At 50.6% G+C, this 24,388-nt stretch overlaps 1 protein-coding gene across 1 annotated transcript in view; it reads left to right on the top strand.

Annotated features, from left to right (window-relative positions):
- The window catches only part of DSCAML1 (DS cell adhesion molecule like 1), a 103,015-nt gene that overhangs the window by 54,981 nt on the left and 23,646 nt on the right, over nt 1-24,388 (top strand). Inside the window, exons 14-18 of the mRNA XM_089915893.1 lie at nt 6,037-6,204; nt 7,388-7,458; nt 12,931-13,171; nt 16,495-16,641; nt 18,943-19,098. Coding sequence (XP_089772019.1) covers nt 6,037-6,204; nt 7,388-7,458; nt 12,931-13,171; nt 16,495-16,641; nt 18,943-19,098 — 783 coding nt within the window. The remainder of the gene's footprint in view (nt 1-6,036; nt 6,205-7,387; nt 7,459-12,930; nt 13,172-16,494; nt 16,642-18,942; nt 19,099-24,388) is intronic.

Raw genomic sequence — 24,388 nt, 5'->3', positions numbered from 1 at the left:
TGTTTGTATCTGTGTGACTCTCTCTAGAAGGTACAGCAACAGGGGGCTGCCCCCTCACTCCCAACACGGGAGTGAGAGAACGAGGAGCATGCTGCTCCTTTTGGGTTCTTTCATACCTTCGGAATTCAAGACCATAAGCCCAGAAAAGCTTTTCAAAATAATCTTAAAATAAGACACAGAAGGAGAGTCTGGAAAACTCAAGCCGCCCCAGCCCCCTTCTCCCACCAACTCCAACTCATCTTCCAGGTCTTAACATAGATCCAAGGTTTTGTTTCCTCAGAAGCTTTCCAGACACTTCCTCTCTTCCTTAGCATAGCACATGGTCATTGGCCAGCTGGCTGTCCACTCCCCTAGAGTGACAGCACCTGGCATAGCGTCCACAGCAAATCTCTGAGCTGTATTCGCCTCTTGAGAAGCCACCATGTCTGGGGCACTGGGTTCGTCATCCTTGATACAGGTTTCGGCAAGGAGGGACCCTGCCCTCAGAAGCCTACAGTTCGGTTGGGGAGAAAAGTCAGCTCACAGCCAGCGCCCCTGGGAGGTCACTCTCAGTGCAGGAGGCGGGCCGTAGAGAGGAGGAGGGACTGTGCCCACAGGGGTCGTCAGGGAAGCATCTCCCCGGTCCCTGTAGACGCTCCATTGAGCTGGGAGAAGATGGAACACTAACAGGCCTAGATTCAGGGAGACGGGAACAGCCGAGCCCCAGCACGATGCAGTGCTCTCCAGGGAGCAGCACGGCTAACAGAGGGTTCACAGACCCAGTTCCTGGTCAACAAGACTAAAATGTGCTCTGGGCTCCAGGTTGGGGGAGCGGGGGCAGCTCTGGGCTGACCTTTTACTTCCTTGGGGAAGGTCACTGAGAGCTACTAACAATGCCTGAGGTCCCAGAGAGAGACTTGGCATGGCACCTTGAAAAGGGTCATCAGGTGTCAACAGGAAGGAGAGGTCCAGAAGCTGAGTGAGCAGGCTGCCACAGCCCAGCATCTGGGACAGGTGATGAGCAGTGGCCGGGCCTCAGTGGAGGCAGAGGCCACGGGGAGGAGAGGAAGCCCACTGTGTTCATCTCACCCCTCGAGGCTTCCCGAGTCTGGGCACAAGCTCCCCAGGAGCCAGAAAGATGGGCCAGCATCTCCCTGCCTGGATGATGTGGCCTGTCGGGGGCGGGGAGTGGATGCCTGGGCTGTCACTCAGGCCCCTCCCCTATTGCTCCTTTTGACTGCCCCCCTGCCCTCCTCCCCCATGCTGCCCCGTTGCCCACCCGGCCCCCTCCACTGGCCACCCTCCAATGTGTGGAAACCTTTCCTGGGGCACTGCTCAGCAGGGCGAAGCTGAGAACATCACACATCTGGAGAGCGGTGCAGAAGGAGAGGTGGGCAGGGAAGATGCTATTTTCAGAGCTCATCCACATCTTCCCCCCACCCCCTCTGGCTCTCCTGAAAGATGAGGAATGGCCATACCCCACCCCAGAGCCAGGATGGATGGCAAGGTGGAGAGGAGGGTAATGAAAACTCAACCTCAGACTCTCCCATCCACAAGGGCTTTGCACCTGTAAAAAAAAAAACCAGCAAAATAAATCACAGGATCACAAGCACAGAGAAGCTGGCTGGTCCTTTCTCCTGTCTTCAGGTAGGACTACTCCAGGCCACCCCACTCAGACGGGCATCTATCCTGGCACTTAGGAAAAGGAATCCCGTGGGAACTGCAGTGAATTACCATATTGGAGTCAGGCAGAGGCTGTGAACATAGCACAGCTTCCTTGTCTGTGAGGGGGAAACAGTAATGCCTACCTTGTGGGATTGCTTTGAGGAATAAAGAGAAAGCATCTAGCATGGGGCTATAGTCAACCTTTAAAAAATGTAAGTTCCTCTCCTCCTTCTAACTCAAATACTTCATGCGGCAATTTATAGTCCTGTGGGACTTGCAGGCTGAAATATGTGTCTGTCAGTCAGCAACATGTACTGAGTGCCAATAATAATCTTGCAGAATCATGCACCAGCCATGTGGTAGGGAAAGAGAAAGAACAAGGAGACAGAGTGTTGCCCTTGGAGCTTACAATGCAGTTGGAATGAGAATAAACACTGTGTACACATGCTCGCATGCACATACATACACACACACACACACACACATGAAGGCACTTCCAGGACCATTACAAAGCATTATCCAATCACATGTAACACACCACAAACTGAATTACATGAGAACTGTAAAAGGTATCCTAGGGAACGGATGAATGACCCAAAGGAGAGAGGGGCGTGTGTGTGTGTGTGTGTGTGTGTAAGTAGATCTTCTGCCTGCAGGTGGAATAGTAGAACAAGAACAATTCTCAAAGCAGAAGACTTGGGTTGACCAAGTGTCAGGACTGTATGATCTTTAGCAAGCAACTTAAGGTCTTTGGGCATCTCTACCTATCAGTGGAGACAATAACACATAATCCAAGGTGGCTGTAGGGATTACGTGAATGTGATGGCTTATGTGCATGTGCCTAGCACAGAGCCTGACACAGAATAACCCTCCATGGGTCCCCATCCTGTGCCCCACTCTCCCTTCCCCTCTTCCTCTTGCCCCAGACCACACCCATCCTGGGTCTGGACCATCTGCCCCTGACCCCCTTCTGTGTTACAACTGTGCCTTTGCCAGGTTTTCTGCCATGTTGCTCATCATGCTAATTTTCCAAGGGAAATTACAAGTCTGCCCTTTCTAAGCCATCCCGCTCACGCTGACTTCTCCTGGCCCCAGGCAGCAGGGTAATAATACATGAATGCTGAATGATAAATAGCACCGTCCACACAAATTTATCAGATGGCGCTGTGCAGATTTAAAAATGCAGACACCACATTTCACCCCTGTTTTCCAAGCAAGGAGCAGGGACGGGTTCTTTGAGGATGGCCCTCCAAGCCCAGAAGGCAGCCTCGTGGTGTGCGCACCGTCAGCCACCATGGGGTGAGCCAGCCCGGTGTGGCGTGGCGTTCTGTGTGAGCTGGAGTGGGGCTGTGAGAGGGTCTGGTGTTGGGATGTGGTGAGTGGTGGTGGTGACCCAGGAAACCTTTTCTCGGTGCTGCGGAGATTGCCGTGGTGGGCTCAGAGCTGTGATGCAAGGAGGAAATCAGAGACGCAGAATAGATTTGTTTCCTAAGCACAGGCAGCTAAATGCTCCGGACGTGCCTTTCGTCCAAACTGCTCCCCCTTCTACAGTGAATGTGTCCCCTGAAACACCAAAGGCCCCGGGTCCCCTCCCAGCAAGCAGCCCACAGAGTGGAAGGCACTGACATCTCCCCAGCCACTTCCTTATTTTTTAAGAAGAATATTTTGCATCATAAACCCTTTGATGAAGAAAGGGAGAGAGAGCCCTTAATGAAATATGTTAATCTGGGTAAGCCAGGCTTATATGAAAGGGAATATTAAAAGAGACAATATTCACCAAAGCCAGCTCAGTACTCTGAGAGCTGAAAAGGAAAGGGAAGAAAATAGGGCCCCTGATTTCAGCTATTCAGGTCAGAGAGATGGCAGTGATCAAGTATGGAAAATCAGCTAGAGACCTCCAGATTTGACTCTGATGCGTTAGCCTGCAGGCACTATGGGGAGAGAGCCATTTTGTGGCAACATCAAAGATGATTTGGGAACACAAGGGCAAATCCACCTGGAAATGACTGGCAAAAGCAGAACAAAAAGAGGCCACTCTCTGGGGCATCCCCCCCCCCCAACCTTCCTGTGACTGACAGCTGAAGGAGGCGAGGGAGGGAAAGGCAAAGGGTACTTCTTGTGACTACAAAATGCAGAGGAACTGCAAGTCCAAAGTCCAGGACAACGAAGTGGCTCTGATCTAAAACCAACAGTGGGTTTTAAGTGCCCAACGCGTGCCAAGTGGGCAAGATGGGCAAAGTTTTAGACATGGTTCCTGCCTTCAGGGAGCTTATCTGTGTGTAGATGGAAATAGAAGCCACTGGTGGGAAAAGTGCATGGAGTGAGAGGGGAGCCTAGGATGGAGCCTTGAGGAACTCGAACCGTTAATGGTAAGGTAAAAAAGATGCACCTGCAAAGTGAAGCGATGACCCAAGAGAATAGGAAAAGCTAGAGAGTGTTTTAATAGGAAACCCAAGAGAGAAGTGTTTCGGGAAGGGAGAGGGCTAAGCGTTGAACACACCTTAAAGGCCAAGTGAGAAATCGGCCTTGATGATGTGAGCATCACCTATACAGTGGAGATATGGTGCTGATGTCATTGGAAGGAGGGAAGAGTACATCATGTCCATCACTGCTCCTGGCACATCACAGGTGCTTGATAAATATTAGCACCTCTTTTCTTTAGCCCCTCTGTTTTCAGACACATCATGTGGTCTCCTTCCTCTGCCGCACTCATCAAAAATGAATGCACTGACTCATGATCACTCTCCCTCTCCTATAAACACAGGCAAATCATATATGGTGTGTGAGCTGGCACCAGCTCCCAGAATGCCGCAGAGAGAAGTGAACACCTGCCTCCGCACACTAGCCCATTTCCTCCCAAACCAAAGCAGTACCCGCAGCAGTAGGAGCCTGCATATTTGCAATTCTGGCTTAACCTGCCAGCCATAGTGACTCTTGGGCAGTTGGGGTGTTTTAAATGACAAGGAGAAAATACTGTTTTTCTGAGCATCCACTGTCTGCCATTTGTGACTTTGGCTCATGAAACCAAAGAATTAAATGCAAAACTGCAGATGGGGAGCTGGGCCAGTGCCCTTCACAGATGCCAAGCCTGTGTAGCTAAAAGTGGTGTTTTGAAAAACGTCAAGACCTCAATTAACCAGAAGCTGGGGGGATGGGATAGTCTTTTCTAGTGAACCAATTCTCCTGATTTACCAGGCATTAGCTTAAAAAAAAGTCTTCCTAAAATTTGTTCTAGAATGTGCTAGCCTCCCTCCCTGATTTACGGGTCAAACTGTAGTGAATACAGTTTAATCTTGTCTACTGAGAATTTTCAGGATCCTCTACTGTGGATTTAAAAGACATGGAAAATTAGACTGAATGGTCACATCAGGACGCACCCTGGGAAGATTTTTAAGCCCACTATCAGCTAGTTTCCTTGTGCTTTGCCTTTCTGTTTCTTTTCAAAGCAAAGTGCCAATAACGTAATCTGGTTATGAATTCTGCGTTTGGAAGGTCCTAGGCTGAGGCATTGCTGTGACTGCAACCCCTTCCATGTCTGTCTGGGATCCCCTGGTAGGTGCACAGCACAAATATATTGAAAGAATGACTGGATTCCTCTGGAGATGCAGAGTGTTTACTGTCACAGTATCCCTGAGTGGTATTTATCTGGTATTTTTCACATTCTACAGTTTTGCTAAACATTAGCCCTGGAATGGGCTGTCAGTCCCCCTGGATGAATCGGGAACATGCTCATCCCTTTGTTGGCTTCTGCCTGTAAAGACTCAGAGACCATTCTCTTGCTGGTGAGAGAAAGGGTAGGGTTTGCCTAGGGACTCTGGCACATGGTTTGTCCCCCCTGACAGCCCAAGAAGCAGTCAAGACCACCACCACACAAATGCACAGGGAAAGGAAATACAGAAGCACACATAGGAGGAGAAAGGGGTATAAGACTTGGCTACCCCCTTTGCACTGGGATCATGGGTTGAGGGGGTGTCTCACAGTTATAAAAGGTCTCTGATGTGGTCTGAGAAACCAGGAACAAGGGCACTGGCCAATCAGACCCTCAGGAATAGCAAGCAAATGGTGATCTTGGAAAGGACCATAGGAGACATCTGACCCCCATCTGAGGTCTGAGTGCACCAGGCGGCCCAGGGAAGAGAAGGGTTAAGCTCCCTGAGTTTCCAAGCAGTGCATTTGCTGCTCCCATCCTCAGGCATCCCTTGGCCACTTGAGCTTAATGGAACAGAACCCTTTGGTCCTCTGTGAAGTTGTGATGGCTCTCTTGCTTCAGTCTCTGTGAACTAGACCTCTTCTGGGCATCTAAGTTGACGTTGGGATGTGCTGCTGCTTGAGGCTGGAGAGGGGTCCTGGAGTTTGCCTGGCTGTGGTTAGAAATGGGTGTCCTCTGTCCAGATTCCTGGGACTTCAAGCAGTCCACACGCAACATCTCCCCGACCATCAACCAGGCCAACATCGTGGACTTGCACCCGGCATCCGTGTACAGCATCCGCATGTATTCCTTCAACAAGATTGGCCGCAGCGAGCCGAGCAAGGAGCTCACCATCAGCACTGAGGAGGCCGGTGAGCACCTTGCCCAGCCACCCCTGCGCATGGGCTCGGGACATCCGGGGCCACACCCACCCTGTCCACTGGCAGTGGGCTTGCAGTTAGAAGAGGAGAAGGGGGAGATTCCGAGGTGTTTGCGTCTGCCTCTGGATCATTGGAGATTCTTCCGTCTGACCTTTTCCAGATGGGGTTCTCGAGGCAATGCTTTCGGGAGCTGTCCATGGTCCTGCCCCCACTCACCTGGCCGCAGCCTGTCTGGAAAGGACAGATATGCTAGATCTGCAAAGGATGAGGGTGCTAGTGCCCTGGATTATCTCCTGTGATTTTTGTCATGAAGTTTTCCTGAAAGTTTAAACAAGATTTTCCTTGCTGTATTTTCTCTTACCTGTCATTGAAAAATATAAATTAATACAAAAAAGTACATATACGTGTTCAGTTTTACAAATAATCATAAAGAAAAACTAGTATAACCAACACTCATTACCACTTACCAGAGGTCCTCCATATGCCCTTTCTCAATTATAACCTCTCCCCCTGAAGTAACCAGTATCCCAACTTCCTTTCTTTCCTTTTTTATACTGTCACCACAATGCATGTACACATAACCCATGCAGTTCAGTTTTGCCTGTTTTCTAATAGAATATATGCATGACATCATACTTCATATATTCTCTCTGTCTTCCTTGTTTTGATCAATATTCTTTTTGTGAGCTTCATGTCATCAGTACAGCTGTATCATTTGTGTATTTTCATTCCTCCCAAGGGATATAAGCAGTCGTAGAATTACAGTCATCAGATGGACAAACTTCTACCTTTAACCAAAAAAATGCCAAAATGTTTTCCAAAGTTTTGTACCAACTTGCTCTCGCATGATCAGTGTACAAGAGCTCCTGCCACTTCATATCTTTGTCTGAACTTTGTACTACCAAACTTTTAAAAAATACTTGCCAGCCTGCTGGATGTGGAGCAGTATTTCATAGTCATTGTTTGCTACATTTTCAGCAAGTTATGGAGAATGAAGGGGAAATTTAAACCCTATGATCATTTCAGAAGGACTCAAACAAAGGTTGTCTGCTTCTGTAGACTAGCTTTTCCTTTCTCCCCAGCAGTCCTCCAGCTCAAGCATGGGAGTAAGAACATAGGACTCTTTTCTTCCAAGACTTGACTCATAATGTTGTTTCTCCCCATGACCCCCCAGCTCCTGATGGGCCCCCCATGGATGTAACCTTGCAGCCAGTGACCTCACAGAGCATCCAAGTGACCTGGAAGGTAAGTAAATTCAAAGGCAGTTTCCTCTGAAATACCTCCTTTCTTCCCCTCTCAATCTACAAATGAAACCCCAACAGACTAGCTAGTCTCCGGTCTCTTACAGTGCCCAACCCTGTTTATTGCTAAATCCATGAGGTTGGAGGGGTGGAAAGAGAGGAGGATAAAGGGGCTGGTTCCCTCACCAATCCCCAGTCCCTTCTCCACCCTGACTCTCTTATGGACGCCCATGCCTAGGGTGGGATGAAGAATTTGTCAGTGCCAAGGAGGGAAGATGGTTCTTCCACCATGCTGGCCTGTCCTACACACCCCACATGTTGTAATAAGTCTGGAGTTAGAATTGATTATGTGTAAATTTCAAAGGGGCCCTGTGGATTATGGGAGATGAAACGACAGAGTCTCACCCTCATCTTGGCCCTGTGACTAGAGCTGGGAGCTAGGGTGAAGCCACCCCCTATATTCTCATGGTAAAGCGTTGAACAGGGAGCTTGGTCTTTTCAGGTCTTGATTTCCTCCTCTATAAAATCAGGATTAAAAAATGACTGCCCTCCCCAGCTCTGGGGGAGGGGATCTGCAGAGAAAACAAACCAGTAGGTGCTGCAGCCGTTTCTAAGGGGAAGAAACTTGTAAATCTAGAGGGTATCTGAAGACTGTCACTGAGGGGAAATCTTCGAGGCAGTTCCACAGCTGGGCAGGGAAACAGATCAGAATAACCTTGAGCAGGACCAAGAAACGCTTTCCTGGGTAACTCTGGCCTCACTGCTACATCCCTGCCATGGACACAGAAGGGCTGCCCATCCTTGATGGCTTCCTGTTGCACCGCATTTTCCAGTGTTTGAGTATTTTCTTGCACCAATTTATCTGACCCTCTATTCCTGTGGAGTGGACAGAAGAGGTATTTTTATCCCCATCCATCAGAGGAGGCCACGGTATAGAGATGCAAGGTGACTTCCATGGTCATTCAAGTCGTGACAGGTGCAGAACTTCAGTGCACAGAGTCTGGAGCCCCTGCCCAGTCTCCTCACCAGAGCCCAGCGCATGGAGGTCAGGAACAGAGAGTTTTCTGAGTCCCATCCATGTCCTTCTTCTTGGATCTCTCCCATCTCAACAGTGGGGCTTGGGTGGGGGGGCTGCCTCATCTACATCTGGGATCAAAGTCCAAGGTCATTTTCTGACTTGAACTCCTGGTGGGAAAAGTCCAGGTGCTTTAGTCCTCCTTCTGGGCCCTTCAAAAAGGTAGACTCAAGAATAGGAGATTCAGAAGGGCCTAGTAATATTTTTCCTAAAAAGACTACATGCCTGGGCATGTACACACACACGGACATACACAAACACACACACATACACACACACAAGGCAGCAGAGCCTGGTTCCTTCCCTCCCCAGAGAAATGACCAGGATAAAGGTGGGACAGAGGCTGGGCAGTTGGTCCTCCCCGGGGAACCAGCCCTCCTAGCAGATAACTCCAGAGCCATGGTTCCCTCCAGGTTCAGATCTGGGTGGCAGGGCTTCTCTCAGAAACTGGGGATGAAGCCTGGAGTCTGGTCCCCAAGTCTTGTCTGCATCCTGACTCTGCACCCATTTCCTGAGAATACTCCAAGGAAGCCTGGAGGTGGGGCAGGGCTGAATAAGTATGTAAACCACTGAGACATTTTGGCTACAAAGCTCCAACCTGGAGGTTGATAAAAATTTCGAATCAGATTTATTTCTCCAAAGTCTCATAATGAAAAATAAAATTGATTAGAAAGTTAGAACTTCAGAATGAACGAGCCCGTCAATAAATTTGGGGCTGACTTCTCAGGGGATTTTTTTTTTTAACACCAAGAAACAGATTAATGAAAAATAAAGATTCACTTGAAAGATAAGTCACTTCATTTTAAGACTCTTTCCATGAGATGGATCACCACTGCTTTATGACATAAATTTGCAATCAGCCCTATTGATTTCTTAATACTTAAGAGAAATATTGTTAAGATTGATTTAAATCCTGAGGGTGCCTCTTTGGGGGGAGGTGGGGCAGTATGGGGAGAGGGGAGAGAGAGGGAGGGAGGGAAGAAGGGAGAGAGGGAACATGTGTCAAGATTTATAACAATATGTGAATATCTATATGTATGGAGCAGGGTATGCCTGAATGCCTATCCAAGGCCTCTGCCAGTATATTGTGATGTGAATGAAGGTGACGTGGTACTGTGTATATCACACATATACAGGTGTATATCATGGTGTAGGCGGTTCTGTGTATATAGGCATATGTGCCACTGTGTACTGATGTATATGTCAGTGTGTTTCAATAGGGACGTGGGTATGTAATAGGAGAGTATATGTCAGTGCGAAAACAAGGGCACCTTGCAGATATATTTGTGTCTTAATAGATGTCTGTCTGAATGTGTGAGTGTGTAGATACGAACCCAAATTCAGAAATTTGCCCCCTTACAAACTAGCAAACAGGACTGCCCAAGTACAGAGAGAAACATTATTCAGGCATTAACAAAAAGTCAAGTGAATTAAATACACGCACACCTAGTTAATGAGTTCAAAACAATTATTAAAATTAAAACTTCATTTTATTGCATTAACAGTGAGCTTAAAAATGCAGTTCATTTTAAACATTCATTAAATTTTAAAAAATGGGCTGTTTTACTATTAGGTACTATTAATAATATTAAGTGCTATTAAATAATAATATTAAGTACTATTAAATAGTAGTACTATTAGAATAATAATTATTATTTAAAATAATTAAAATAATATTGTACTATTTTTTAGTACAATAAAAGGTGGGCTTTTAAATTAACTGCATTGTCTTTAAACCCCTGATTCAAGCTGTTCTTATATGCCCTGGGGTGTGTGCTGTCTCTCAGTATATAGATGGGCGGGCCCCTACATTAAAAGAGCCAGTTTCTATTGGTGGGTCTAAATGTTTCTGGCCACGGGTAGGTGTGGACTGGGATGTTTGCTTTGATGGGTCTGGATGTGAAGGGATATATTGGGATCCAGTGTGTGTGTGTGTGTGTGTGTGTGTGTGTGTGTGTGATCGTGTATGAGAATGTCTGTGTTGGTGAGTGTTTACCTGTTGATGCGTTCTCTCTCAGAACACCTATGTGTATGGCTGGCTGGGTATCAGGGTTCAAGCTGGGGGTGACAGTATGTTTTCCACCCTCCAGGCTGATGCCAGTGGAGTTTTCTCCCTTTGCCTGGCCAGCTGGGATCAGCCCTTCATTCCAGCTGGCCCAGGCAGAGCTCCGAAGTGCCCCCTTGTCACCAGCCTGTCCTCGCCCATCTCTGTCCCTCCATCCAGGAGCTGGCTTCAGGCCTCAGCTCTCAACACACCCCAGCCATTGGCCAGGATGTCAAGGGCAATCCAGCTCCAAGAGGAGCTGGGCCTACATCAGAGTCAAGGACTCTTTTTTTTTTAACTTGTGGTAAAATATACATACCATTGTATTTACATAAAACTGAACATTTTAACCATGTTCATGTGTTAGAAGTCAGTGGCGTTAAGTACATTTACAGTACTTGAGCAACCGTCACCACTGTCCATCTCCAGAACTTTTTCAGGGTCCCAAACAGAAACTCTGTGCCCATTAAACACTAACTCCCCACCCAGCCATCCTCAGCCCCTAGTAACCTCTATTCTACTTCTGTGTCTCTAAATTTGCGTGTTCTAGGTACCTCAGAGAAGAATCATACGATATTTGTCCTTTTGCGTCTGGCTTATTTCACTTAACATATTTTCAAGGTTCATCTATGCTGTAGCATATATCAGAATTACATTCCTTTTTAAGGTTGAATAATATTCCATTGCATGTATAGACCACATTCTGTTTATCCGTTCATTTATCTGTGCACACTTGGGTTGCTTCCGCCTTTTGGCTGTTGTGAAGAATGCAGCTATGCATATGGGTGTGGAAATACCTCTTCAAATCCCTACTTTCAATTCTTCTGTGTATATACTCAAAAGTGGAATTGCTGGATCATAGGGTAATTCTATGTTTAACTTTTCGAGAAACTACCAAACCGCTTTCCACAGAGGCTGCACCATTTTACATTCCCACCAGCAATGCACAGGGGTTCCAGTTTCTCCACATCCTCACCAACAGTTGTGATTTTTCATTTTTTGATAATAGCCATTCTAGTGGGTGTGAAGTGGTATCTTGGGACTCTCTCTCTCTTTTTTTTTTGCAGTACGCGGGCCTCTCACCGTTGTGGCCTCTCCTGTTGCGGAGCACAGGCTCCGGACGTGCAGGCTCAGTGGCCATGGCTCACGGGCCCAGCCGTTCTGCAGCATGTGGGATCCTCCCAGACCGGGGCACGAACCCATGTCCCCCGCATCGGCAGGCGGACTCTCAACCACTGCGCCACCAGGGAAGCCTGGGACTCTCTCTTTTTATTCAAACTAATTACCTACCTCCCTCTCCATCGGGTTACGTTCTGTCTGCTGTTGCATTTCTCCCGGGCCCCTGAGCCCATGCCAAATGATATCCCTATTCATTCATTCATTCACCCATTCATTTATTCAATAAATATGTATTGAAGGCCTATTACATGCCAGGCACCATTCTAGACACTGAGAACAAAATAGGCAACACTCCTCATCCCCACGGCACTTACATCCCAATGGGGACAGATAGTCAAAGACATAAGTAAACTATATGGAATGTCAGATGACACTACTGCCATGCAGAAAAATAAAACCAGGAAGAAAGGTAAGGAGCACTAAACGGAAGACAGGGAGCACTCTTACACGAAGAGCTTAAGGAAGGCCTCATTGAGAAGGCGGCATTTCAGCAAGGACACCACAATGTTGAGGAGGCGAGCCATGTAGATATCCAAGGAAAGAGTGTTCCCCTGGATGGGAGTGTGCCTGGTGTGAACAGCAGAGAGGTGTGTGCAGGAGCATAGGAAGCATGGGGGAGAGGAGATGGGTCCAAGAGGCATGGGGGTGGGGTCAGATCATGTAAGGTTTTGTAGCCATTGTAAGGACTTTGGCCTTGACTCTGGGCGAGATGGGAGCCTTTGAAGGCTTGGAAGCAAGAGAGTGACATGATCCGACTTTGGTTTTAAGAGCATCTTCTCAGGGCTTCCCTGGTGGCGCAGTGGTTGAGAGTCCGCCTGCCAATGCAGGGGACACAGGTTCGAGCCCTGGTCCGGGAGGATCCCACATGCCACGGAGCAACTAAGCCCGTGTGCCACAACTACTGAGCCTGCGCTCTGGAGCCTGTGAGCCACAACTACTGAGCCCGCGCACCTAGAGCCCGTGCTCTGCAACAAGAGAAGCCACCGCAATGAGAAGCCCGCGCACCGCAACGAAGAGCAGCCCCCGCTCGCCGCAACTAGAGAAAGCCCACAGGCAGCAACGAAGACCCAATGCAGCCAAAAATAAATAATAAATAAATAATTTATTTTTTAAAAAAAGAGCATCCTCTAAGAATGTCACTGTGTCTGTCTCCTCCCCACCCCACCCCATACTCACAGGCACCCAAGAAGGAGCTGCAGAACGGCGTCATCCGGGGCTACCAGATCGGCTACAGAGAGAACAGCCCTGGCAGCAATGGGCAGTACAGCATCGTGGAGATGAAGGCCACTGGAGACAGCGAGGTCTACACCCTGGACAACCTCAAGAAGTTCGCCCAATATGGGGTGGTGGTCCAGGCCTTCAATCGGGCTGGCACGGGGCCCTCATCCAGCGAGATCAATGCCACCACCCTGGAGGATGGTGAGGGCACCAGTAGAGGGTAGCAAGCGGGTATAGATCTCAGCTGTGGGCAGAGCCAGGGCTGCCAGGGAGGGCTCGGGCCCCTTCCCTCCTCCTGAGCCCCGTCATGGTCCTGTGGGCCACACAGGCTCCCTGGATCCCTCCATCTCCTCTCACCCATTGGGTCCTCGAGGGATGCTTGGTCCATTTAGCACTCCGGGCCTCTCCATCCATTGGCTGGCTCTCTATCCATCACTTGCTAATGCTCTGCCCATCGGTCTCTCTATTGATCTATTGGCCTGTCTGAGCGCCTGTCTGTGCACCTGTCTGACTCTCCGTCCGTGCTTCTCCCTCTACCTTTTCCTCCTTCCTCATTCTGGCCCCTCACCCATCTTTGTCCCCAACCTCTTTCCTCTGTACTCTGGGTCCTGTTTCCCCTCCCTTACATCCTCCAGGTTGGAAAAAGGGCAGGAGCCACGTTACCTTTGTACTTCTGGGCTGGAATCTGTCCACCATCTGTTTTAGGGACCTGAGATGAGACTGTGGAGGTACGATATCCCAAGGTCCATGGACAGAGGATTTAGGGCCCGACTTTTAAAACTGAATTCTTTGAGGACTAGAGAGCACTCCAACTCTGATGAGTGAATTAAGGGGCCCGGTTTCACGGGGGAGAGGGTTAGAAGGCAGCAGGAGCCTGCCTGCTCTCCAAGCACAGAGAAGAGCCAGCTGGTATCTGAGCCTGTGCCAGGAAGGGAGAGGAGATGTGACCCTTGATGCCCCCCAGATATAGAGCCGGGCTGGTCACAGCCCCACAAAGAGCAGATTAAACAGAGCTTCCTTCTTGATGCTCCAGCCTAAAACCACGATGTGAGATTAAAAGCTGTCACTAAGTCTGAGCCTGCCCCCAGCAGAGGGAGGGAACTGACTGCCCCAGTAACATAATGACATCACCCCATGGCCATCAGGATACCCAGCATTCCACCCTCTTGTTAAGCATTCCATCCTTTTGTTAAGCAATGCCCTCTCCCTGCCTCATTCTCTCTGAAAATGCAGACATCCTTGGGAGGGAGGATGCATCAGGTCAGAAACACCTAAGTGGCTACAAATTGGAATTATCTGGGGAGTTTTAAAAATCCTGATGCTTCATCCCCAGAGATTTCCATTTAGTTGCTCTGGGGCACAAGCAAGGCTTTGAGAGGGAGCAGGTGTCAGTAGCCCCAGAGCACTGGGCCCCTGGGGAAAAGGGAGAACACAGAGAGAGGGAAAGGTGCATAGAATGCACAGAGGTACAGAGAAGCACCTGGGCTACACTGCCACCAGCTGCCCAACCCCCTCCACCAGCCCAAAGCCTCACCAGCCCCCCATCATCCCCCTCCCTTTCATGATGCTGGCCACGGGCCCGGCTAGACTGAGGAAGATCAGCTTGTCGCCTCTTAGTACCATCAGTACCAACCCCAAGCAGTGCTCTGACACTGGTTCTCAGAGCTGAGCGCACGTCAGAGGGCTGTAAACAGATTGCTGGGCCCTCCCCCAGGGTTGTGCTTCAGCAGGTCTGAGGTGGGGGCCTAAAACGGGCATTTCTAATAAATTCCCAAGTGATGCCGATGCCACTGGTGTAGGGAGCACCTGTGAGAACCACAGCATTAACAGCCAGGTCATTACCCATAAAAGGAGCCAAGGCTCACAGAGGTTAAGAACCTGCGCAGAATTGCCCATCTAATGAAGAAGAGTCCAGGTCAAAATCCAGCCCTGACCCTGAATCCCACCCTCTTTCTACTTCACCCTATTGTTACCCTGTTGCTTGGGGGCAGGGCTGGATGCAAGACCAAGTGACGTGGATGCAGGATGCTCAGGGAAGTCGTGTCCAGGGGGAACAGCTGCCCCAAGACCACCCAGCACACCTGACCAAACACTAAACTCCGTCCACTGGGGCCATCCCAGAAAACAGCCAGGCCAGGCCCACCTTTGGCCTCCATCAGAGCCCCACCTCCCTTGCTTTGGGGGGCTGCAGTGGGGGGTGGGTGCTGGGATCACCAACAGGGAGAGATCAGCATGGGCTGTGGAGTCCTTTTGCAAACAAAGGAGGAGAAGGGGATGAAAGTTTCCAGCAGCATTTGCTCAGCAGTTTTTCATACTTAATTAAGGCCCTCGTTAGCCTGTCAGATCCTGATCGTTTCCTTGCAATATTAGCACTCCTCCTGGGGTATTCAAGGACCCCTGCTTTAGCAATAGTGTCTCTTCCATAATTATATTACCTTCATTTTGTTTGAACGGGCTATCTGTATTAGTTTATGACACTGGGTCCCTAATTACATGGTGCTTATATTTTTACACCTAAGTAATATGAAACAATAATCATTCTCAAAGAGGATCGTTAGGGTGATGTATTATCATTTAAATGCTCATAAAAATTAGAGTTGCCTCTTGTGGGGCAACGGGATCTAATTACCTTCCATCCAGCCTGTGCCTCCTTTCTCCCACTCAGAGCAAAGCAGACGTGGCCTTTCCCTTTGCCCCCAGCTCCTCAGAAGCCAGTGGAAGTGCCACCAAAGTTGTCACTCGCCAACGTGGCTCTTTGCGGCCTGGTGTCACCACTGTCTCTCATCACCATGCAGCAGGGCCACCTGCAGGGGACGGGACTTAGGTTAGGCTCAAAGGTAGATCTCAGATGGAGAGGGTTAATGGCAGGGCAGACCACCAAGTTGGTCTTACAGAGTGTTTTCCATCACCCAAGGCGTTTTGGTGTCTTCAGATGCAGGGACAAGGGACAAAAATGTAATGATCCTAGAGGTCCTAAAGGTGTCTGCAGAACCTCTTCTCCCCTTGCCCCAGGGTTGCTTCAAATCCTCTTCTTTTCCTTCCCTTCAGCTTGGTATGAGGACACATGGGTCCCTAGAGCGGGGCCTTGGTTCAGACCCCGAGCTCAGGTGACATAGAGGGCTGGCAGCCATCAGATAAGAGCATCAGTTACAGATCCCGCCAGCACTGGCTTGGTCTTCCAGGTTCCGTTACGTTCAGCGGACGTGGACTCTCTGGGCTGTGGTGCCTACTGGGGAATCCCCAGGGGCTCACGCCTGGAGTTCATCATCTTCTTCCCCCAGTGTTTGCCACCCAGAGCCCAGGAACCAAGCTGTAAGGATCTCTATTCACCCAAATCTCCAGGAAAGGAGACTGGGTTGACTTCCCGGTCACCAGCCCAAAACTCTTGCGACTCGTTGAATCAGGAGGGCCTCCCACTTGTGTAACCCATAGTTCCTCTGGCTGGGCAGCAGGGCCCCACCTGCGCGTGGGTGTGTCCTGTACCTTCCTAACCAGGCCTTTCAACTCTCCCCCCGCCCCTGCAGTGCCCAGCCAGCCCCCCGAGAACGTCCGAGCCCTGTCCATAACTTCCGACGTGGCCGTCATCTCCTGGTCAGAACCTCCACGCAGCACCCTCAACGGCGTCCTCAAAGGCTATCGGGTCATCTTCTGGTCACTCTACGTTGATGGGGGTGAGTCTGCTGGGAGTGGTGGCCGGCTCGTGGAGCGAGAGGCACGGGGTTGGTGGAGATCCATACTAAGAGCTGAGCACCTTCCATGGGATGTCGAGTGGAAGTCTACCCCCTCCTCCATACCTGTCATCCCGGGGTCAGAGCTGGGACCAGGGTGGGTGGGGCACACATAGTCATCTCCCTGGTGGGGACGGACACCAGCTGCTCCTGGACAGCAGTATGTTGGGCAGGGATTTGAGGGGCGAGACAGGCACATTTGCTTTTCTGATGGAATGTGTTGATATTAGGACTTTGTGGCCATGTCGGTCAGGGGACAGGTGGCGCGCTCAAACAGGGCAATTGAGGAGACTTTAATGAAGGCGCTGCTTTCCAAGGAGTCTGGAGGGAGGACGGGGCCCCTGGGACTAGCAGAAGCAGGAAGCCATCACCGCCTAGGACTGAAGGGGCAAGAGGAGGAAGCAGGGTCACCAGAACCCAGGGAGAGCCACCCCTCAGCCAGACAGACAGCGAGGCATGTGGTCTGTGCAGATGAGCCGCCCGGGACCTGGAGAAGGGTGCACAGCGGAGCTGGGGGGATAGGAATGGCAGAAGGAGAAAAAACAAGACAATGGCCCGACACTTCGGGTGCCTGCCTTCCCCTGGGATGCAGTAGTCCAGACAGGCTTGTGTAGCCCCAGACACACCAAGCCCCTGCCCAGTGGTGTAACAGAGCCCTTGCAGTGACCAGGAAGTCTGTAGTCTTGCAAGCCAGAGGCCCAGCATCCCAAACTATGGAAATGAGTTTGCCTCCCCAGATCCTCAGCCTTTTGCCACGTGTCCCCTGGCTCCTCCCTTCCCTCCTGGAGGACTTGGGACTCCAGCTCATGGTCATCCCTCCGTGGCAGCGGCCCTCCCCATCCCGACCTGGATTCTGCTCTGCCCAGAAGCCCTGCTGACAGTAGTTGTCTCTCCCTGCCACACCTCCATCATCTCCTCCCAAAACACAGAGACCTGAAGGTCTCCCAAGGCCTTATACGATGAGATGGCCTCACATAGCTGTGCTGAGCCAGGGATGGGGCCTCATTTTCCAGAATTTGCTTCCACTTTTCTAAGCCTGTGGCTCCCCACTCAGCCCTCAGGTGAGGAAGGCATCAGCCTCTCTAGTCTCCAGAGGCAACGTGGATTGATGGCCATGCCACCCTCTTCCTGGGTCTTTCTCTGTCTCTAGTCCTAGACAGGTCCACCCTGGTTTCTAACCTTCCGAAAAAGGAAGGTCCCACCACTCAGGCCTCTGAGGTTCCCCTGCACCGACCTGGAGTCCCCTCAGGCCGGGCCTGGCGTCCTCACCCTCTGGAATCTGGCCGACTGCTGCCTACCCCTGGCCGGGCCCTCTGCCGGGCCTTTGCCTGTGCCAGCTCCCTGAGAGGCTCCAGGGTAGGTTTGCCGGCACTAGTCTTCTACAAGCCGGTGTCTGGGGCTGTTTTCTGAAAAGCCGGTTGTACCAGGGGTAGGGCTGTGAGCTCAGGAGTCTGTCTCTTTCCTCCTCCTAAGGCCCTGGCCATCCCATGGGACCCTCTCCCTAAGCCCTTCTTCAGAGTCTACAGCACGTTCCTTGGCAGAGCCAGGACGACAGGCCCTCGCTGAGCCCGAGGAAGGCTTGGCCCTTCCACCGGCCTCGCCCGTGTTCTCTGTGCGGGTTCTTTGCAGGGAGGGTGTCCTCAGTGGTGGGGAGAAGCTAACGGGGATTGACCCCCATATCCTCTCGAGAGTTCAGGGCGCTGGTCCGGGAGTGGTCAGGTGCAGGGGAGGCACCCTCAGCCTGTCATGCCCCGTGGATCCACTGCCTAGGGAGAGCCGAGAGCCCAAGGAGGGGCTGGGCAGCCAAGGGGAACAGCTGCTGCCTGGCCGCCTGGTCCAGGCTCCCCTCCAGGTCCAAGTCACTCCTGGGGTCCCTCACATGGAGAGAGGTTTGGGTGGAAGACAGGGGAATGTGGCTTGGAGAGCTAGAGAGATGGGACTGTCCTCTGGGGAGAGTATTAAGCTGAATTTGGTGCAAGGTTGACTAGAGGCCAAGGCCTAGCTGGCATTTGTCGCTCACCCTGGCTGGGCCACCTGGGGAGATATGTGGTCCAGGAGCAGTGCCCCAGATCCGCACCCGTGAACTTGAGGTGGAGGGTCCCCCTAGTCGCCACCACCATGGAGTCAAGGTCTGAGCCCAGTGGAGCAGGCCGGCCCCGAGCCCAGCCCGGCGGAGGGGCGGCGGCTGGGGGACCGTGGCCTGGCCGGCCTGGACCGCACTCAAGGGCTGCTCGTGTCCGGCAGAGTGGGGCGAGATGCAGAACATCACCACCACGCGGGAGAGGGTGGAGCTGCGAGGCATGGAGAAGTTCACCAACTACAGCGTGCAGGTGCTGGCCTACACCCAGGCCGGGGACGGCGTGCGCAGCAGTGTGCTCTACATCCAGACCAAGGAGGACGGTGAGTGCCTGGCCTCGGACCGCGTGGCAGCTCCCAGGGCCTGCTGCTGAGCGCTGCCCTCCAGCCGCCCCGCTGCTCACCCAAGGAGAAGGGTGAGAGCAGAGCCCCGTCCTTTCTCCTGTCCCTTTGGTTCGCTGAAGGGTGACTCTGAGGACACTGGGGCCCTGCTTTGGGAGAACACAGCTTACTGTAAGTGGTGGTGAGGTGCTCCGAGACTCGAGCATAACCTTACGAGCCACCGTACCCCCTCCCCCTGCCACACTGGGTCAGAGGCCGGATAAAGCCTGTCCCTCCCACCCCAGGAGCATACTTTATGGCATCTGCTCCCCTGCAGGGCTCAGCCTGGTGTCCTCTGGGTACAGGTGGTTGGGATTGGGGGAAACGGGAGCATCACCCCACATATCCTAGGTTAGAGACTCGGCAATCACCCCACAGAGGCCCCAGAATGGGCCAGGCCCTGGACTCTGGTGTGCAGGGGGCTCTCAGGGAGGGAATGGGATGTGCTTCCACTTGGAGCTGTGATCTCAAAGCCCTTCTCCATGGGGGTGGAACCGGAAGAAAACAGAGATAAGGAGCCAAACCTCAAGGGGAGAGTGATGGAGTCACATGGGGGAGGCTGGGAGCTGAGTCAGCCCAGGAGGGGTCAGGTTGGGAGAAGGGCCAGACTTCCTGCCTGAGCTGGAGCTGCACACCTCCAGGGGCCTTGCCGGGTCCAGGAGGTGCTGTGTGTGACCATGCACAGCTCCAAGCTCGTCTTCCACTCCCTTCCTCACCGCCCCCGAACCCCATCACTGAGTTGATTCTAACCCTTCTGAGCCAGGTGCTATAGCGGCAGAAGAGTCAGTTTGGTGTTAAGTGTCTTGCGCACACTGGGTGCTTAATAAACGGTAGCCAGGGGAGAAATGGCTTTCTTCCCACGCAGCCTCGGGCTTTTCAAAGGATACAGAGACCCACAGTCTAGGCCCTACCCAGACACTTTAGCAGAAGGAGCTGGAGGGGTGAGAGGAGTTACAAGGAGCGGCTGTAATGTGATGATGGAGATGTTCCCAGTGCAGCCCCGCGCTTGGTGACTTGGTGACAGGACCAGCTCAGATCAATGCTCCTTACTCTCCCTAAGCCCCTCCCTTTCCATCAGATCATCCCCCTCCCCCACTTAAGCTCTGAGCAATTAAATATTTACCAACCTGCCCGCCCTACTTTTCCTGTCATTAATCCCCCCATCGAGGTTTCCTGGGACAGCTCCAGGCAGAGCCACCTGCTCTTGTGTGGAGACCGAACGGAGATGGCGCTCAGCGCCTGGCCCCTTTCAGGGCCTCAAGGACACACACACACACACACACACACACACACACACACACACTGGCACCTTCTTGGCCTCTAGAAATTAACCACCCAGACCCCCAGACTTTTTGTGTCCTATTCTGATGCAAGGCCTGAGATGTAAGCACCTACACATGTTTAACTGACCAAGGCAAAACCCCACAAGGGTATCCAAAGGTCTAAGAGCACCATCCCTCCCTACAAGGAGCCGTCGACCCCCTACCCTTGAGCTGCCTACGGAGCCACACACAGGGACACGCACAGGCAGGGGCCAGGTCCTAAGGCAGCAGCTTCCCCGAGTGGAAGGGACACTGGCAAACACAGCAGCCGTGCGCGCACCAGCCCTGCCACTTATTGGCAAGTCACTTAACCTTTCTGACCCTCAGTTTCCTCGTGATAAAATGGGGACAGTGCCTCATCTAGACGTTGTAAGAAACAACATAGCTATAGAATCCTTTCTAAAATGTCAAGTGCTAGCAAACGGTAGTTGCTTTATGCCTGCCAAGAGCTGACAATGAAATGACTGCTTCTGATGGACCCAGGTGTCCTTGAGGGAAGCCTAAGCTAAAAGGAGCCTGCTGTCAGATGAGGTCTCATCCAGAACAGTGGTCATAACTTGACATGTGTGTGACATGCCATCATAAGCATGATTTAACCTTCCAATAGCCCTATAGCATAGGTATTCTTTCCATTTTAGAGATGAGAAAACAGAGTCCTAGAGAGCTAAGGCAACTTGCTGAAGGTCACAAAGCCAATGGGTGGCAAATCAAGGCTTTCTTGCCTCCCTAGCCTCTATACTTTCCATCATACCACTTGTATCGGTTAGGAAGCCTTTGGTTGATTTTAGCAGTAAGCATATTTATTATCATATATAACAAGAAGTCTTGAGTAGGGCAGCTCCAGGGTTGGTTAACTCAGTGGTTCCCATCTTTCTGCTCTGCGATCCTCAGCCTGTCAGCTGTTCCTTCCATGGTTTCAAGATGGCTGCAGCTCTAGGCATCACGCCAGACAAGACAGAGTTCAGGATGAGAGGGCCTCTTGGGAGTAAAAGAAACCTTTTTACTTCCTATGGGCCTCTTCCTATGGGCCTCTCTTGGGAGTAAAAGAAACCTTTCCCAGAAATCCCCTCAACAGGTTTATGCTCATTTCCCATCGGCCACAGTGGGGCAATATGCCTCTAGTGAAGCTAGTCACTGAAAGGAGAAGGGAATTATCATGGCTGACTTACTCTAAGCCTGATAAATCCTCTGGTGAAGGTGACGGAGACAGCTTTCTCTGAAGGGTGGAGGAGCATGGGTGACCCAAGCAAGAGTGAGACTCTGTTTGCAAGGAATAGGAAGGAATGATAGCAGAGGGGCAGGTGGACAGCCATGCCCGCCCCAGCCGTGCTGCTCCAGCTCCACCAGATTCTCCCATTTGTAGGTGGTAGTCATCACAGTTGTTACTCAGCTGACTTGGAAAGCAGACAGACCCACATTCCAATTCCAGCTGCGCCATGGGACAGATACCCTAATCTGAAGACTCTGTGACTCCGCACCTACCACTACCACTCCCCCTCAGGAATTTGCATTTTGCCAAAGGAAAAAAATTACCAGAAAATTCAGAGAAAGCCAAGATACATAAAAAGATAAAATGCAAACATATCAATTCAAGCTCATTTCTTAAGTCCAGATCTCTCAGTCTGAGCCTGGTTTCAGGCTGGCTTGGCTGCACTCCGTTCATGAGCTACAAAACCTCTTGCCTACTGCTTGTCTCCCCTGTGAATACCAGACCTAGCTACATGGCCTCGGAGTGCAAAGTTGGGTTGGATTTTAGGCCACTTTAAAGGTCTTTAACTGAGGAAGAGGCTTGAACTAGAGCTGCATGTTAGGATGGTAACTCTTGTAGAAGCATGGAGGATTGATCGCACGAAGGGGATGGGGGATTAAGGACTTGGGTCAGAGAGGCCTCTTAGAACCTGTGGGCATCTAGACAGAGAAGAGGAAGATGTGTGCTAGTTCAGCAGCAGTGAGGATGAAGGGAGGAGGACGGACACGTTTAGGAAAACATATCAGAGGAGTCCCACTTCCAGGAATGGTAGACGCGGTAACTCAAACCCACTCTCCTCCTTGCTGGGACACTAGGAAATATGAATAAAATATTTTCTAATACTTGCTTCAAGGTATCAGAGAGCTGGCAGGAAAGTAAAGAGTTACTGGGCCAGGATCCAAGGAAGAATGGAGGCCCAGGAGGTGAGCCTGGTATTTGGAACAGCTCTTCCCCTCAGGGGCATTTGCTGAATCTGGAGGCAGTGACTGAGAAACTAAGCAGTACTAGAAAGACATTAATTGGAGGCCAGGGCCTGCTAGGGTGTGTGGGTCTGTCTGGTGAACCCTCCTCCCATCCCCTTCACCCCCCACCCCTGCCTACTTTGAGTTGAGACCATGAAGGGTAGAACTCTAAGATTAAAAGTGGACCACAAAGGCCTTCCCCGGTGGCGCAGTGGTTGAGAGTCCACCTGCCGATGCAGGGGACACAGGTTCGTGCCCCGGTCCGAGAAGATCCCACATGCCGCGGAGCGGCTGGGCCCGTGAGCCATGGCCGCTGAGCCTGCACGTCCGGAGCCTGTGCTCCGCAACGGGAGAGGCCACAACAGTGAGAGGCCCGCGTACCACCAAAAAAAAAAAAAAAAAAAGGGGCGGGACCAAAAGTAGCTCAGCCTCAAATCATCTCAGTCCTAGAAATTAGATTGAGGTGACCTCAGGTTGCTAGTGCCCCAGATTGCAGGTGCCTGTCAGAAGCAAACATGAATCCTCTCTTTAGGAAGATTGCATTACCTGAGACCTCAAATTATTTCCACAAGCAATTTTGCAAATAATGTGTCTGGCATACAGTAAAAAATAATGGTGACAATGTGAACAAAAGCCAGCAGAAAAAAAAAAAGACAAACAGGTCCACAAGAGTTCCAAACATAGGTTTTATCAAATATGGACTTTAAAATAATTCTTCTTAACAATTGAAATTTTAAGAGTATTGGAAGCTATCAAATGGAAAATCTAGAAATAAAAACTATTAATAACTGAAGGGCTTCCCTGGTGGTGCAGTGGTTGAGAATCTGCCTGCTAATGCAGGGGACACGGGTTTGAGCCCTGGTGTGGGAGGATCCCACATGCCGCGGAGCAGCTAGGCCCGTGAGCCACAACTACTGAGCCTGCGTGTCTGGAGCCTGTGCTCCGCAACAAGAGAGGCCGCGATAGTGAGAGGCCCGCGCACCGTGATGAAGAGTGGCCCCCGCTTGCCACAACTAGAGAAAGCCCTCGCACAGAAACGAAGACCCAACACAGCAAAAATAAATAAAATAAATTAATAAACTGCTACCCCCAACATCTAAAAAAAAAAAAAGCATACAAGAGAACAAACTATACCTAATAAAACACAGGTGTTGGAGGAACAACAGAGCAGAACAGAATTAAACCAGAGCCCCTAACTCCTCATTAAAAAAAAAAAAAAAGTATTAATAACTGAAATTAAGAACTCACTAGATGGGTTTAACAACAAATTAGTCACAGCCAAAGAGATAAATAGTGAACTGGAAGATAGGTCAGAAGATAATATCTTCTGATGTTATAAAGACAAATGAATGGAAAATAAAAGAGCAAATAAGAGAATGGAAAATAAAAGAGCAAATAAGAGATATAGAGCAGTGATTTTCAAACTTTACTGTGCATACAAATCACTTGGGGATCATGTTAAAATTCAAATTCTGATTTAGTAGATCTAGGGTGGAACCTGAGATTTTGCATTTCTAACATGCTCCCAGGCGACACTGCTGCTGATCCATGGACCACATTCTGAATATCAAGGACATAGAAGATGTGAGAAGATATCCCAAAGAAGAGGAGAAAGAGAATGGAGCAGAAGATAAAATGTCTGAAAACTTTTCAAAGCTGTGAAAGACATCAAGCCCAAATGCACGAAGCTCTACAACCCT

This window comes from Delphinapterus leucas, chromosome 7, assembly GCF_059928025.1.
Source record: "Delphinapterus leucas isolate spDelLeu-1000000601 "Yukka" chromosome 7, BTC_Dleu_Yukka2, whole genome shotgun sequence".
NCBI classification, from domain to species: domain Eukaryota; kingdom Metazoa; phylum Chordata; class Mammalia; order Artiodactyla; family Monodontidae; genus Delphinapterus; species Delphinapterus leucas.
Note: the sequence above shows the minus strand (reverse complement) of the source record. Positions and strands in the feature narration are given on the sequence as shown.